The 12237-nt window shown below is 41.0% G+C and overlaps 1 protein-coding gene across 5 annotated transcripts in view; it reads left to right on the top strand.

Annotated features, from left to right (window-relative positions):
- ROBO1 (roundabout guidance receptor 1) overlaps positions 1–12237 on the top strand; it is a 1030664-nt gene that overhangs the window by 947175 nt on the left and 71252 nt on the right. For all 5 annotated transcript variants that reach the window (XM_075117735.1, XM_075117733.1, XM_048868853.2 and 2 more), the window contains 6 exons: positions 740–911; positions 3036–3241; positions 4592–4673; positions 4819–4987; positions 5083–5249; positions 10464–10585. In XM_075117735.1, the coding sequence (XP_074973836.1) occupies positions 740–911; positions 3036–3241; positions 4592–4673; positions 4819–4987; positions 5083–5249; positions 10464–10585 (918 nt within the window). The remainder of the gene's footprint in view (positions 1–739; positions 912–3035; positions 3242–4591; positions 4674–4818; positions 4988–5082; positions 5250–10463; positions 10586–12237) is intronic.

Raw genomic sequence — 12237 nt, 5'->3', positions numbered from 1 at the left:
GCATCTAACTTCAAACCAAAATTATGTCAAGGGAAACTTGCATAGGACTTTATTATACAATGTAGTACTGGTTATAGAACAGACACTATGATTAGTGAGACTAAAACATCTGTTTAAAAAGAAAACCTATAAAACATTTCTGTCTCCATTCTTTGGCAGTCTAAAGTTTAAACACAAATAAGTAAACTGGCATCTTTTTATACATTTTTGAAATAAAATCTAGTTCACTACAAGAAATGCTGCAACCTTGATTTTGAAAGATGGTTGTGTGAACATTTGCATGGACATTACTATTGCAATATGCAGAAAAACCACAATTGTTTGCACAGTTATGGAATCTGTGGATATCAATACCTCTCCAACACCTATTTAAATTAAAGGAATGTCTGCTCTAGATTCCAATGGACGTTAGATCAGGCCTGTTAAGATACATCCAAATACGAGTTCACAGATGTGCCTACCTTTTTTCAAAAACAGGTCCCATAATTAGTATACAATAATGAAATGCTTTATATATATATATATATATATATATATATATATATATATATATATATATATATAAACAGAGATATTTTGTGCATAATGTGAATATATAGCATAATAAACTCACACATGTTTAGGCATATTAAGGTGAACATTGCAGATGTGTTACATTCTATCTAACCCATTTCTTTCTCTCCCTCTCCTAATTATATATATATATACACACACATATATATATATATATATATTCTAGAATCTGCTTTTCTCATACCAGCCGCCTCAGTCATCCAGCCGCTTTTCAGTCTCTCAGACTGGTGACCTCACAATCACAAGTGTCCAGAGGTCTGACGTTGGGTACTATATCTGCCAGACTTTAAACGTTGCAGGAAGTATCACAACAAAAGCATACTTGGAAGTTACTGATGGTAAAGTGAAGATACTTTTATTTTACAGTTATCACTTTTATTTAAAACCACAATGTCAGCAGTGGAAGAGCATGACTTCAGTATTGTCAGGTGGCTTGATCTGGTTGCCCAAGTACATACCCAGGGTCTCGTGGTGGGATTGTATTTAGGTGGCTAGCCTGAGCTGCTCCCCATGCTGCAGTGTCCACATGGCTATTTTTAGTGTGCTAGCTCAAACAGAGCTAGAGCTTGTCTGTATACCCACTCAGGGGAGCACCCTTCCAGCTGCTATTTTGACATATCCTGAGTGACAGGACAGATAAGGTGAAATCCTGGCCCACCTGAAGTCAATGGAAGTTTTGTCTCTGACGTCAGATGGGCTAAGATTTTACCCATGGAGCTTGGGTCAACTAACAAACTGAGTGAATGGCTACATGAAAAAATATACCATTAGAAAATCCTGATTGGTCAATAGCTGAAATTAATAAAGACATATTGATATTATCTGTGATATAGAGGTTTTTTTAAGTATTTTTCATCCATGGTGTCATATCAGGATATTGCCACAGCTGTTAACTATGCAAATACCAATTTATAATTTATTTTAAATTAAATAGCAAGTAAGGTAAGACCTAAATATAAAGCCTATAGATATATACATTATACAGAAAATTACCTCCAAACCAAATATAATAGCCTACATTTATGTAGCATCTTTTCTCCATAAGGTCCTCCAAACACTTTACACACCTAACAAATTGAACTTCCAACTGTACTGGGGATCATTTCAGCCATCTCCGGAGTGAGAGATTTAACAGTGTACTGCAACACATCAGAACAGGTTAAGACAAGGAAGTGAAGTATAAATCACACAATTGAAAATGCAGGGTGGCAATTAGGTATGCAAATGTAATTACCTGAGTTGGAATTTGGCCAAAACATCACTGTTAACACTCTTTGGTTGTGAAAAGTGTCATGGGATCTTTAATGATCACAAATTATCAGGATTTCAGTTTTATGTTTCACGCTAACAAACCAGGTTTCAAGTCACATCTGCTCCCGTTAGGCTGTTGAATGGATATTGTTTTAAGTTTCAGTTATTTTATAGTGTCAGCACATCTCAGGATATTATGAGCTAGGACAGGGATCAGCTCCAGGCCAATGGGGGCTGCAGGGAGTGGCGCACCACGGCCAGTGGGAGCCACGATCAGCCGAATTTGTGGACGCAGCAAATAAACAAACCGGCCCAACCCGCCAGGGGGCTTACCCTGGCGCACCACGTGCCAAAGGTTGCTGATCCCTGAGCTAGGAGGAGAAGCTATTGAAGTACAGTACCATAGGTTTCACTTCTGGGAAAATTGCTAATCTTCTGGTGCACACAACACATAGACAATGGTTTCTCCTTTGCATAAGTACTAAAAGTACTTTGTGCCGTTATGTAAATACAGCGTTGAAATGACTCATCACAGATAGCTAATTTATGTTGAGTGTAAGATGCAGTAAAATTATTAGAAATACTGTGAAAGAGTCTCACTATGATTTCAAATCAGTACTGTCAGATAGTTTTTCACAGAACTGAGTATAAGGAAATGCTTGCAAAACATTTTTTTAATTGAAAAAGCTGATATTTTTCCAGGCAGCAGCTTTGTACTTATTCCACCCTACCATTAGTCAGCTTCATACTAGGAAACTGTGTGTCTGCATATTTGCTGAATTATTCCCTTCCCATCTGCCCTCTTAGTTATCTGTAAACGAATGTTCAAATTCCAAATCCCAAATTATACCGACCCATCGCATAGTAAGGTGTATATATAAAGTAAAGAGTGTGCCTTTTCAAAGAAACTGAGAAATCCTTTTTTGTTTCATTATCACATCTAAAGACTATGGAACTAAGTGTGCCTAGAAGATGCCAACTCACAACTTCTGACACCCCTTCACCTCTGAAAATAATATATAGTATATCATGTTAATATTCTGTAGCTGTGCATCATATTAATATACCCGGAATAATGCATGTCTCATACTTTAATTACTTGTTTAATTATCTTCAGTTTGTTTCAAAGCCTCAAGCAACTGCTGTTGCTTAGCTGATTAGAAAATTGCTTTCATTTGCAAAAATCCATTGCCTGTTGTTTCTTCTGGCAGTGATTGCAGACCGGCCTCCCCCAGTCATTCGACAGGGTCCTGTGAATCAGACTGTAGCTGTGGATGGTACGTTAGTACTCAGCTGCGTGGCCACAGGCACTCTAATGCCCACAATCCTCTGGAGAAAGGATGGGGTCCTCATCTCTACCCAGGACTCTCGCATCAAGCAGCTGGAGACAGGAGCTTTACAGATCCGATATGCCAAGGTAGCTTGAAATGACAATGAATCTTTACACTGTTTGTAAAGGACCAAAAGCTTCAGCTCTGTAATATATGAAAATAATCTAAATCTCCACACACAAACATGCCACCTTAGTTCAGGATTTCACAGTTGCAGAGTAGTGTAGACAGCCAAAAAAACCCCAAAAAAGCCATGATGTTGTTGCCCTTACACCATATACATTCATAGCTACCGTGTTAAAAGATGAAAACTTTTTCTTCCAGATTCACAGGTAAAATTCAGGGTTTAGTTTCCTGTCCCTATATAGTACCTGTTCTTATGCCTTTTTTGGTTCAAGATTACACATGCATATGTGGTACAAAGTGTATGGAAGGTAGATCTTGACATATATATAAAATATTTAAAGTGGTTAATCAGCTCTGTGTGGATGACTTCCTTGGGGAATTGGAGCAGGATACCTGGCCAATATTTCTGTTCATTCCAGACAAGTTGTATGATGTCTTAAAATATTGTACTGCTCTAGAACATCTGTGGTTATCTGTAGAGTCTTTGCGCCTTGGTAAATCAAAGTAATCAAATAAAATCATTTGTAAGACTTCTCACGCAGCAGTGTGCTACCTGATGATGTCATGATTACCTGATCACAGGAAACACCAATGCACTGTGCCAATGCAGGATTTGAACCTCTGACCTTTCGTTTCTGAGTATTGTGCGTGTTTTTTGTCTTTTTGTTTTTTGGTGCTGATAGTTGAGTATAGTCTCATTTCTTTGACCATAACTCTTTTGAATTGTGATTAAGTCACAGGTGGACAAATAATCCACTCTTCAGATTTGGATTATAATAGTATATGGGGATCCTAGTATTTGGTCTGCCACCGAGTAAAATTCACCCTAGTCCAGAGAGCCCAACCTTGTACATGGCCCGGTGAACTACGTAAGCCCTGTTTTAAGGTTGAAATTTACTCCTGAGGCCCTGCATAAATCCCTAAGCACCACTTAAGTGGGAGTTTAAGTAGTGCATAGGCCCTTGTGTGGGCCTTTCTGAGTTTATTTCTCCCCATGGACTTCAGTGGGAGTTTGGCAGGGTAAGGAGTGATTTAGTGATTTGTCTGTCAGTTTCGTTCATTACAGAATGAGAATTAATACATTAAAAAGTGTTGGCATTTTCCTGTGCCTTTAAATAGAATGGAAGAAGTATGTACAGATTCTCACTTAGCAGTATGTGAAGGCCTGCCTTCTAACATGAGACGTTTCTGGTCGGAAAATTCTAATGTATTTATCCATTTTCTTGGTGATATACTGATTTGTAGTTACTTTTCCTGCCCACCGAGTGCCTGATTGTTCCAAATATTTATTTTCCTCTCTCTCCATTCAGCTCGGTGACACTGGCCGGTATACCTGCATTGCCTCAACTCCAAGTGGCGAAGCAACCTGGAGTGCTTATATTGAGGTCCAAGGTAAATCAATCAGGTTTTCTCTGCTTGACGAACATCAGAAATTAACAGGCAACATTTATCTTACTTGGTCATACACCGCTGATGCAGGTGTGAACGTCGTTGAACCCCCACCCACTTTCTATCCATGTTTGTCCCTTTTTGTTAGAATTTGGAGCTCCAGTGCAACCGCCAAGACCGACTGACCCAAACTTGATTCCTCGCGCGCCCTCGAAACCCGAAGTTACAGATGCCAGCAGGAATACGGCAACGCTGTCATGGCAACCTAATTTGAATTCAGGTGCAACTCCAACGTCTTACATAATAGAGGCCTTCAGGTATTAGGATTCTCATGTGACCTGGTTGTACTTACAGTTTATGTATGGTTCAATTAGCATATTCTAACCTGCTGTTCCGTGTGTTTTATCCTTAGCCATGCATCTGGGAGCAGTTGGCAAACTGTAGCAGAAAATGTGAAAACTGAAAGTTTTGCAGTTAAAGGGCTGAAACCGAATGCAATTTACCTCTTCCTTGTGAGGGCAGCTAATGCATATGGACTTAGTGATCCTAGCCAGATATCTGACCCAGTGAAAACTCAAGGTAAACCTATTTACTGAAGCATTTAGGCCCCACAGTGTCTGTAATGATATATTACAGAGCAACGTTAGATGTGGTGATCATATTTATGCTAACTTTAAAATGATGTCTAAAAGTCACTGCATCTACTAGATGGTAAACTTACATTGCTCAGAAGCTGCATTTTATTTAACAGCTACTTGAAAAGGTTCTCACGTTGACATAAGGGAACCCTAATAATTTTTATCCAAATATAGTTACACCTAATTGAGTGACCCGTCTTAGCAGCACTGTTCGTCTTCGGCTTTGTGAAGTTTTCACACAAACCCCCAAATTCTGTGGAAATTTCATAATTTTCATACTATCAGTTTAAAAGGAGAATCAAGCTGCGGTTATGATTCACAGAGAGAGAGCATGTAGTATTATGTGCTGTATGTTGTACTGGGGAAGCAGAGAAATTAAAAATTTGGAGGATCAGGATACCACTTCACAAGTAAAGTGTAATCCTCAGCAAAATGCTTACTATTAAAGGTAAGTCCAGTGCGGGAAAACAGACTTCAGTAAAGCCACAACCCCTATAGTGAAGCAGATGGAATTAGTGTCCCCACACTACTATAATAACATTGCATAAATATGAATAAGGAATCGTCTGAAATACAAACACTATTCCTCGGGCAGATAGAAGTCATGGGCCCAGTAATATAATTATAATAAATTGTAATAAATTTAGCTTAATATAGAAAACAAATGAAGTTGTGACACAGCACATAGGCACTGTGCAGTCAGAACTGTGCATTCATGTGTTCCCAATCTGATAACTTTATTGAATTCATGAGAATCAAAGATTGAGAAAATAACACAGATGTGAAAAACTTCTGAAGGTGAACCAGTGCAGACGGGGAAGTTCTTAATCTGATGGCCAGTCTACCTCTAAACTCAGAACACTAGTTGTCACATAGGCAAATTACCCATTTGCCATCAGATGTTATAAAACATTCCTGAGAAAATGCACATACATAAATCTAACACAATATGCTATTTATGCTAAAAGCAAAATTCTCTCTCTCCTCATCACCATATTATCTGAGTGCCTTTCAAGTATTTACTCCTGAGGGAATTCTGTGCCAAAAAATTAAAAATTATGCACACAATAATTATAGCCTAAGGCTCTGGAGGAAGTTTGGGTGCAGGAGGCGGTTTGGGGTGCAGGCTCTGGGAGAGAGCTTGGGTGCTGGGTGCAGGCTCTGGGCTGGGGCAGGGGGTTGAGGTGCAAAAGGGGAGTTGGGGTGCAGGCTCTGGGAGAGAGTTTGGGTGGGGCAGGGGTGTGGGCTCTGGGAGGGAGTTTGGGCTCTGGGCTGGTGCAGGGGAGGAGGGGGTGTTGGGTGTGGGAGGGAGTTTGGGTCCTGGGTGTGGGCTCTGGGCTGGGGCAAGGGGTTGGAGTGCATGAGGGGACCCTGAATTTGCTGGAGCCCGGGCACTATGAGCCCATACAAGTCGCCATCCCTGCTAACCCTGTGTGCCTACCCCATGCCTCGCCTCTGTTTGGGGAGCAATCCCCCCCCAAAAAACTGCACATATGGTCACAACCCCTCCTCCCCACGGCGAGGCTTCCCTTTGCTTCCCTGCTGTTTTCTGCAGGGAAAAGCAGGAAATGTGCAGTGATGCCGTTTTCTGTGGGCGTGCCGTCCTGCAGAATCCCCCCAGGAGTAAAAATTTGTGTCTTTAGCCTGCCTTGTGCATAATAAATAGACACCGCCTCAATGGTGATCCTGCAGGCACGCATGTCCAGCACCTTTCCCCATCTCAGAGACTGCTCCAGGCATGCTGGAACAGACGCACTGCCTGGGCTGCTGGAGATGAGGCGCGTGTCCCCCTGCAGATCTTTTTTTGCATTTTTCTGCACGGGGGTACAGAAAAATGTGGGCCCTATGAATTCTGCACCCCCGCACTGGTGCAGCATCCCCCCAGGAGTAAGTATTTCAGAAGAGAATTAACAATGATAAACTCTCAATTTCTTACTAACCAGCCTACAGGAGAATTAGTTTTATTAGTTTGCATTGTGTGCACGTGAGGACATGCATTGTTGTCCGTGAGTATATCTACACTGAAATTAGAGGTGTGACTGCAGAATGTGAAGACATACCTGAGCTAGCTTTGATATAGCTAGCTCAGATAATACCTGTGAAGCTGCAGTAGTGTGGGCTAGCTGCTGGAGTGCATATCCCAGGTCCCAGTAAGTTTTATACAACCCATGCTGCTGACCATGCTGCCACAACTTTGCTTCTATTGTTATTTGAACAGCTAGATCAAAGCTGCTACATGTGCTGCAGTCACACCTCTGATTGCAGTTTAGACGTACCCTGTGTGAAGAAGTTCCTGAGGGAAAGCAAATCAGAGAAATGAGTTTTACATTTAATTCAGATTGCTTGGGTTTTGGTCATTCTCTTGTGCGAATTAATTACACAATTTGGCTCAAGCTCCTGCGAAAGTTCCATCCTCTGCACCCACAAGCTTCCCCTGTTGGATGACAGTTTCATTGCTCCAGTAGAGCATAGCCATCATGGGAGATCATGGTCACAGAGGGAGAGATGATCTCTCAAATAGTTAGGGCTAATCTCATGGATGGGTGTAAATAACAAGACCGAGACCTTGAAGTGATTTCTGTGTTCTATGGGAAGACAATGTAGGGGCAATTCGCTGGGGTTTCGTCGATATGGCAACCCGTGTTGCTATGCAGGCAGGCTGCTGTGTTCTATACCAGTTGAAGTTTTTCAGGATTTGTGGCTTCAATCCTAAATCTGAGTTGTTATATCAAGCCTGAAACTCCCGAATGCATATATCACTGGGGCCTAGTGTGCTTCTTATAAGATGAGACAAAATAATCTGGTTAATTGAAGATGGAAGTGGATTTTTTTGCTTTTGTGGCTATTTGGATCTCTAGTAGAATTGAGGAGATCAAAATGGCATTAAACCTGTATGCCAAATGAACAATCTCAGAGCATATGTCTTCAGTTGTGGGAAATGTTATAAAAGAGGTTAGTTCTTGAAAGCATTTCCCTCTTCCTCCCAGTATCACCTCAGTCTCACATGAATTCCTCTCAAGCCAGAATAGGTCAAAATTGTCTTCTGGTCATAGAGGCTGATTGCTTTGGAGATCTTGTGCTAAATATAGTTCAAATGTGGCAATCCCCTTCTCACCCTCTCACTCAGCCATTGCCGTTTTAGTATTAGTAAAGTCTGAACAATGTGCTTCGGATACAGAACATTGACAGTCTTTGCTCTGGAAAGCTGAAAGTTGAAATGAGAAAGCCAAAGAGTAGATAAGCTGTACTGAGTAGTTCAAAGGTGTAGTTCACAGGTATGAATGACAAGGTTTGTTAACCGTTTATTATATTGTTGGTGACTCACTGTTGTGCCATCTTCTGTTTAGGCTGCTAATTATTAAGATGACTCTCCCTTTAAGCTCCAGGCAAAAGGATGGTCAGAGATTTACACAAATCCAAGTTGCAGAAGTTACTGTCTTTAAGAGTATCAGAAGGAGGAAAAGATGCATGGATTTGTGGACAATTTGGCGGAATGTTTTTCATTTGGATACAGTAGCTGCACAATGGTGTATTTATTTTAAAAAGTCTTCATGGCTAAGCAGACAGATTTGTCACCCACTGGTTGCACATAGGCCACATGCTGATTATTTAGTTTTGAAATAATCCCACACTCTTGTGAATATGTTGGAAAAGCTGTATGACAAATTGCCAGGTGGCATAGCTCTTACAGTCTCAAATGTGGACTGTGTTGCTGGATAAAGAATTTGTTCACATGCCAGTAACTTCATACATATATAGATAGATAATTTCTTAATTTGATGGTCAGTGAATTATTTAAAAATACACTGGGTAATGGGTTGGAAATGTAACTATCCCCTCAAAAGTTACACTTTTTTATGTGTCCCCTTCATATTTTATATAAGCAATTTCCATAGGGAGGTCATCAACATTCTGCCGCTCTCACTCCTCAGATGGACTCCTCAGATGGACCCACCTGCAACAAACTCATGGATCTGGCTTTGTTGCAGGCATGGATATGCACATACACCTTTCCTCTATGCCCCCTCTCTGGCCATTCTTGTGAACAGGCAGATATTGAAATTGCCAAGAATCCTACTGAATGTTTCAGAAAGAAGAATGCTTGTAGATTTCATAACCTTGCCTAAACACTAGAAAAGATTAGACTGAGAGAGTAGTATCATGGAGCGAAGTGTGTGTAACATGCTCACACATATCTGTGATTGTTTAAAAAAAAAATCAGCGCTTTTCATGTCATGTGAATTTCCGAGCTTGAGGTTTTCTCTGTTGCCAACATAGTTTTTGTGTATAATGAAGTGAAAAAAAGGGAAATTATGAAGTGAATATAAAAATACTGTACTCTGATATCCATGGTACACATACACTTCAGATATCATGGTGATGAGTGCACTATAAATGTGTCATATGGGGAGAGTCATTTCTTTTCAGCCCAAGATGCTTTCTGAGAGTTGTACATGGAAAACATCCTCACCACATTGTACCAGCTCAAATGATAGAACACATCAAATGGAATTCCTCTTTTCATATGTATGAACAATTCTTTCAACAATAAGAGACCAGTATTGGATTTGCAAATATCAAGGGAGACAGAAGGCAACTGCGCTTTGGCCCCTGTTCACTGAAGTCTCCTGCCCTTGGAAGACCTTGTATCTGTGTGGTTCATTTCCCCTCATTTAATTACTATACTACAGTTAATAGGTAATTAAAAACCAACAATAACACTTGCTAGAGTGCTACTGAATTTATTTTTAGACACACCTACTCTTCTGCCCCTCCTTGATTGTTTCCTGGTTTCTATGGTGTTTGGAGTGTGCTGTAGGAGATTCCCCTTCCCTGCAGGAAAGAGAGATTTGCATGATGAGAGGTGATGCTACTGCTGTAATTTACCATAGTTATCCCTGACCTTATTCTTTCTTTTTACTCCTTGCTCCCAACCCACCTACCCACCCACCCATGTTTTCCCTCTCCCCACATTGCTTCCACTGAAAAAGCAGATTGGTTTTGGCCATTTTGCTGTGAAAATGCTTCACGTAGTTCTATTTCCTGCACATTTGGGCTCTTCTAGTGGGTACTGTGATTAAGCCTATTTGTCAATCAAGTTATGTACTTGGAAGACTCAGTTCAGTTATAAGAATGGGTTCTTACATTGTTCCAGATGTTCCACCTACAAGCCAGGGTGTGGATCACAAACAGGTCCAGAGAGAGCTCGGGGATGTGGTTCTGCATCTTCACAACCCCACTATCCTTTCTTCTTCCTCAATTGAAGTTCATTGGACAGTAAGTAAAAGTTATAAAATGGGAGGTGGGTTTTGGGTAGGGAGAAAGGGAACTTTTATTTAAATCCCAATACTACACCGCACTGTTGATGGGGGAGTTAAACTATATCAAGAAGCTATGAAAATAGCTTGCTGTTGTACATGAAAATCACTTCATGTGTATTTGCACTTACAGCACTCCCCTGACTGTGCCTGTCTTAATCAGAACCTAGATTATCTTCTCATTCTACAGAGAGTGCTATGCCATATCCAGGGTGCTCAGCATCCTTTGTCAGGAGGTGAAGGGACTGATCCAAAGTCAAGTTCATGAGAGCCATTCCGTTGCATTCAGTGAGAGGTGCATCAGGCCCTAAGTCATGTTTGAGATAACACAATAGCTCCTCTGTCTATCAACCAGAGTTGCAGGAAGTGGTATGTGGTAGTTGCCTTGCCCACCCACCCCAGATCAGATATTGAGAAATGCACTTCCTCCCACAGCACAGCAGTTACTAGCTTAAAAGTGAACACACATGCGGTGGGAAAGAAAAACACAATGGGAAACAATCACATTGGTCAGTAGCAGGTCAGAAGTATGGAGGTTATGATGGAAGAGGAGGAAAACCAGGGCAAGAAAAGAAAAAGATACTATAGGAGTCCCCAAGGGAGGGGGTAGGAAGAGATACAGAGGAGGGATAAGGAGAGAGAATGAGAAGATTGGGGGCTTAGAAAAATTGAAGGAATACAGGGAAATAAATTGTGGCATGAAGGGGATGGATGAGGAGAAAGGAAAAAAGAAAGAAAGAGAGTACAGTATGAGAAAGGAATAAGTCTATTCAAGGAAAGATATAAGACAATGTAAATGAACGAACGGCTGTTTTAAGCAATATCAACTAGGTGGTCAGGAAAAGAGCGGGGCAACTCCACTCGTGGAGACAATTAATCGCAAGGGAATGGAGCTTTAAACTGTCATCTGGGCTACCTTCTGATCAACTCAAAATGTTGACAGGCATGATTCATAGATTCATAGATATTTAGGTCAGAAGGGACCATTATGATCATCTAGTCTGACCTCCTGCACAAGACAGGCCACAGAATTTCACCCACCCACTCCTGCAAAAAACCTCACACCCATATCTATACTACTGAAGTCCTCAAATCGTAGTTTAAAGACTTCAAGGAGCAGAGAATCCTCCAGCAAGTGACCCGTGCCCCATGCTACAGAGGAAGGCGAAAAACCTCCAGGGCCTCTTCCAATCTGCCCTGGAGGAAAATTCCTTCCCGACCCAAAATATGGCGATCAGCTAAACCCTGAGCATATGGGCAAGATTCATGATAATGAAGTGATCACAAGATGCTACAGCTAGCATGGCGTAACTTTGTAAAGAAAGCATTTTACATAGTCAAGAACTGTAAAGAAACTGACTGCTGTGATGCCCAGTATTTACAGTGAAACCTGCACTTAGGACCACCTGCAGCAGGCAATCTCCCGTTTCAACTGACCACTTAAAAACATCACCAAGCTTCCAAGCATAATTTTGTTTGACCTTTAGTTACAGAACAACCTTTTCCAGGCAGCCAATTTTTTTGGTCTCTTGGGTGGTCTCTGACTGCAATTTCAAAGATTAAGCATTACCTCAATTTTAGCGAGCAGCCATTCATCAGTCAGTTATTTGA

Source organism: Caretta caretta, chromosome 1 (genome assembly GCF_965140235.1).
Source record: "Caretta caretta isolate rCarCar2 chromosome 1, rCarCar1.hap1, whole genome shotgun sequence".
Lineage (NCBI taxonomy): Eukaryota > Metazoa > Chordata > Testudines > Cheloniidae > Caretta > Caretta caretta.
This window is presented reverse-complemented; position numbering and strand designations above follow the sequence as displayed.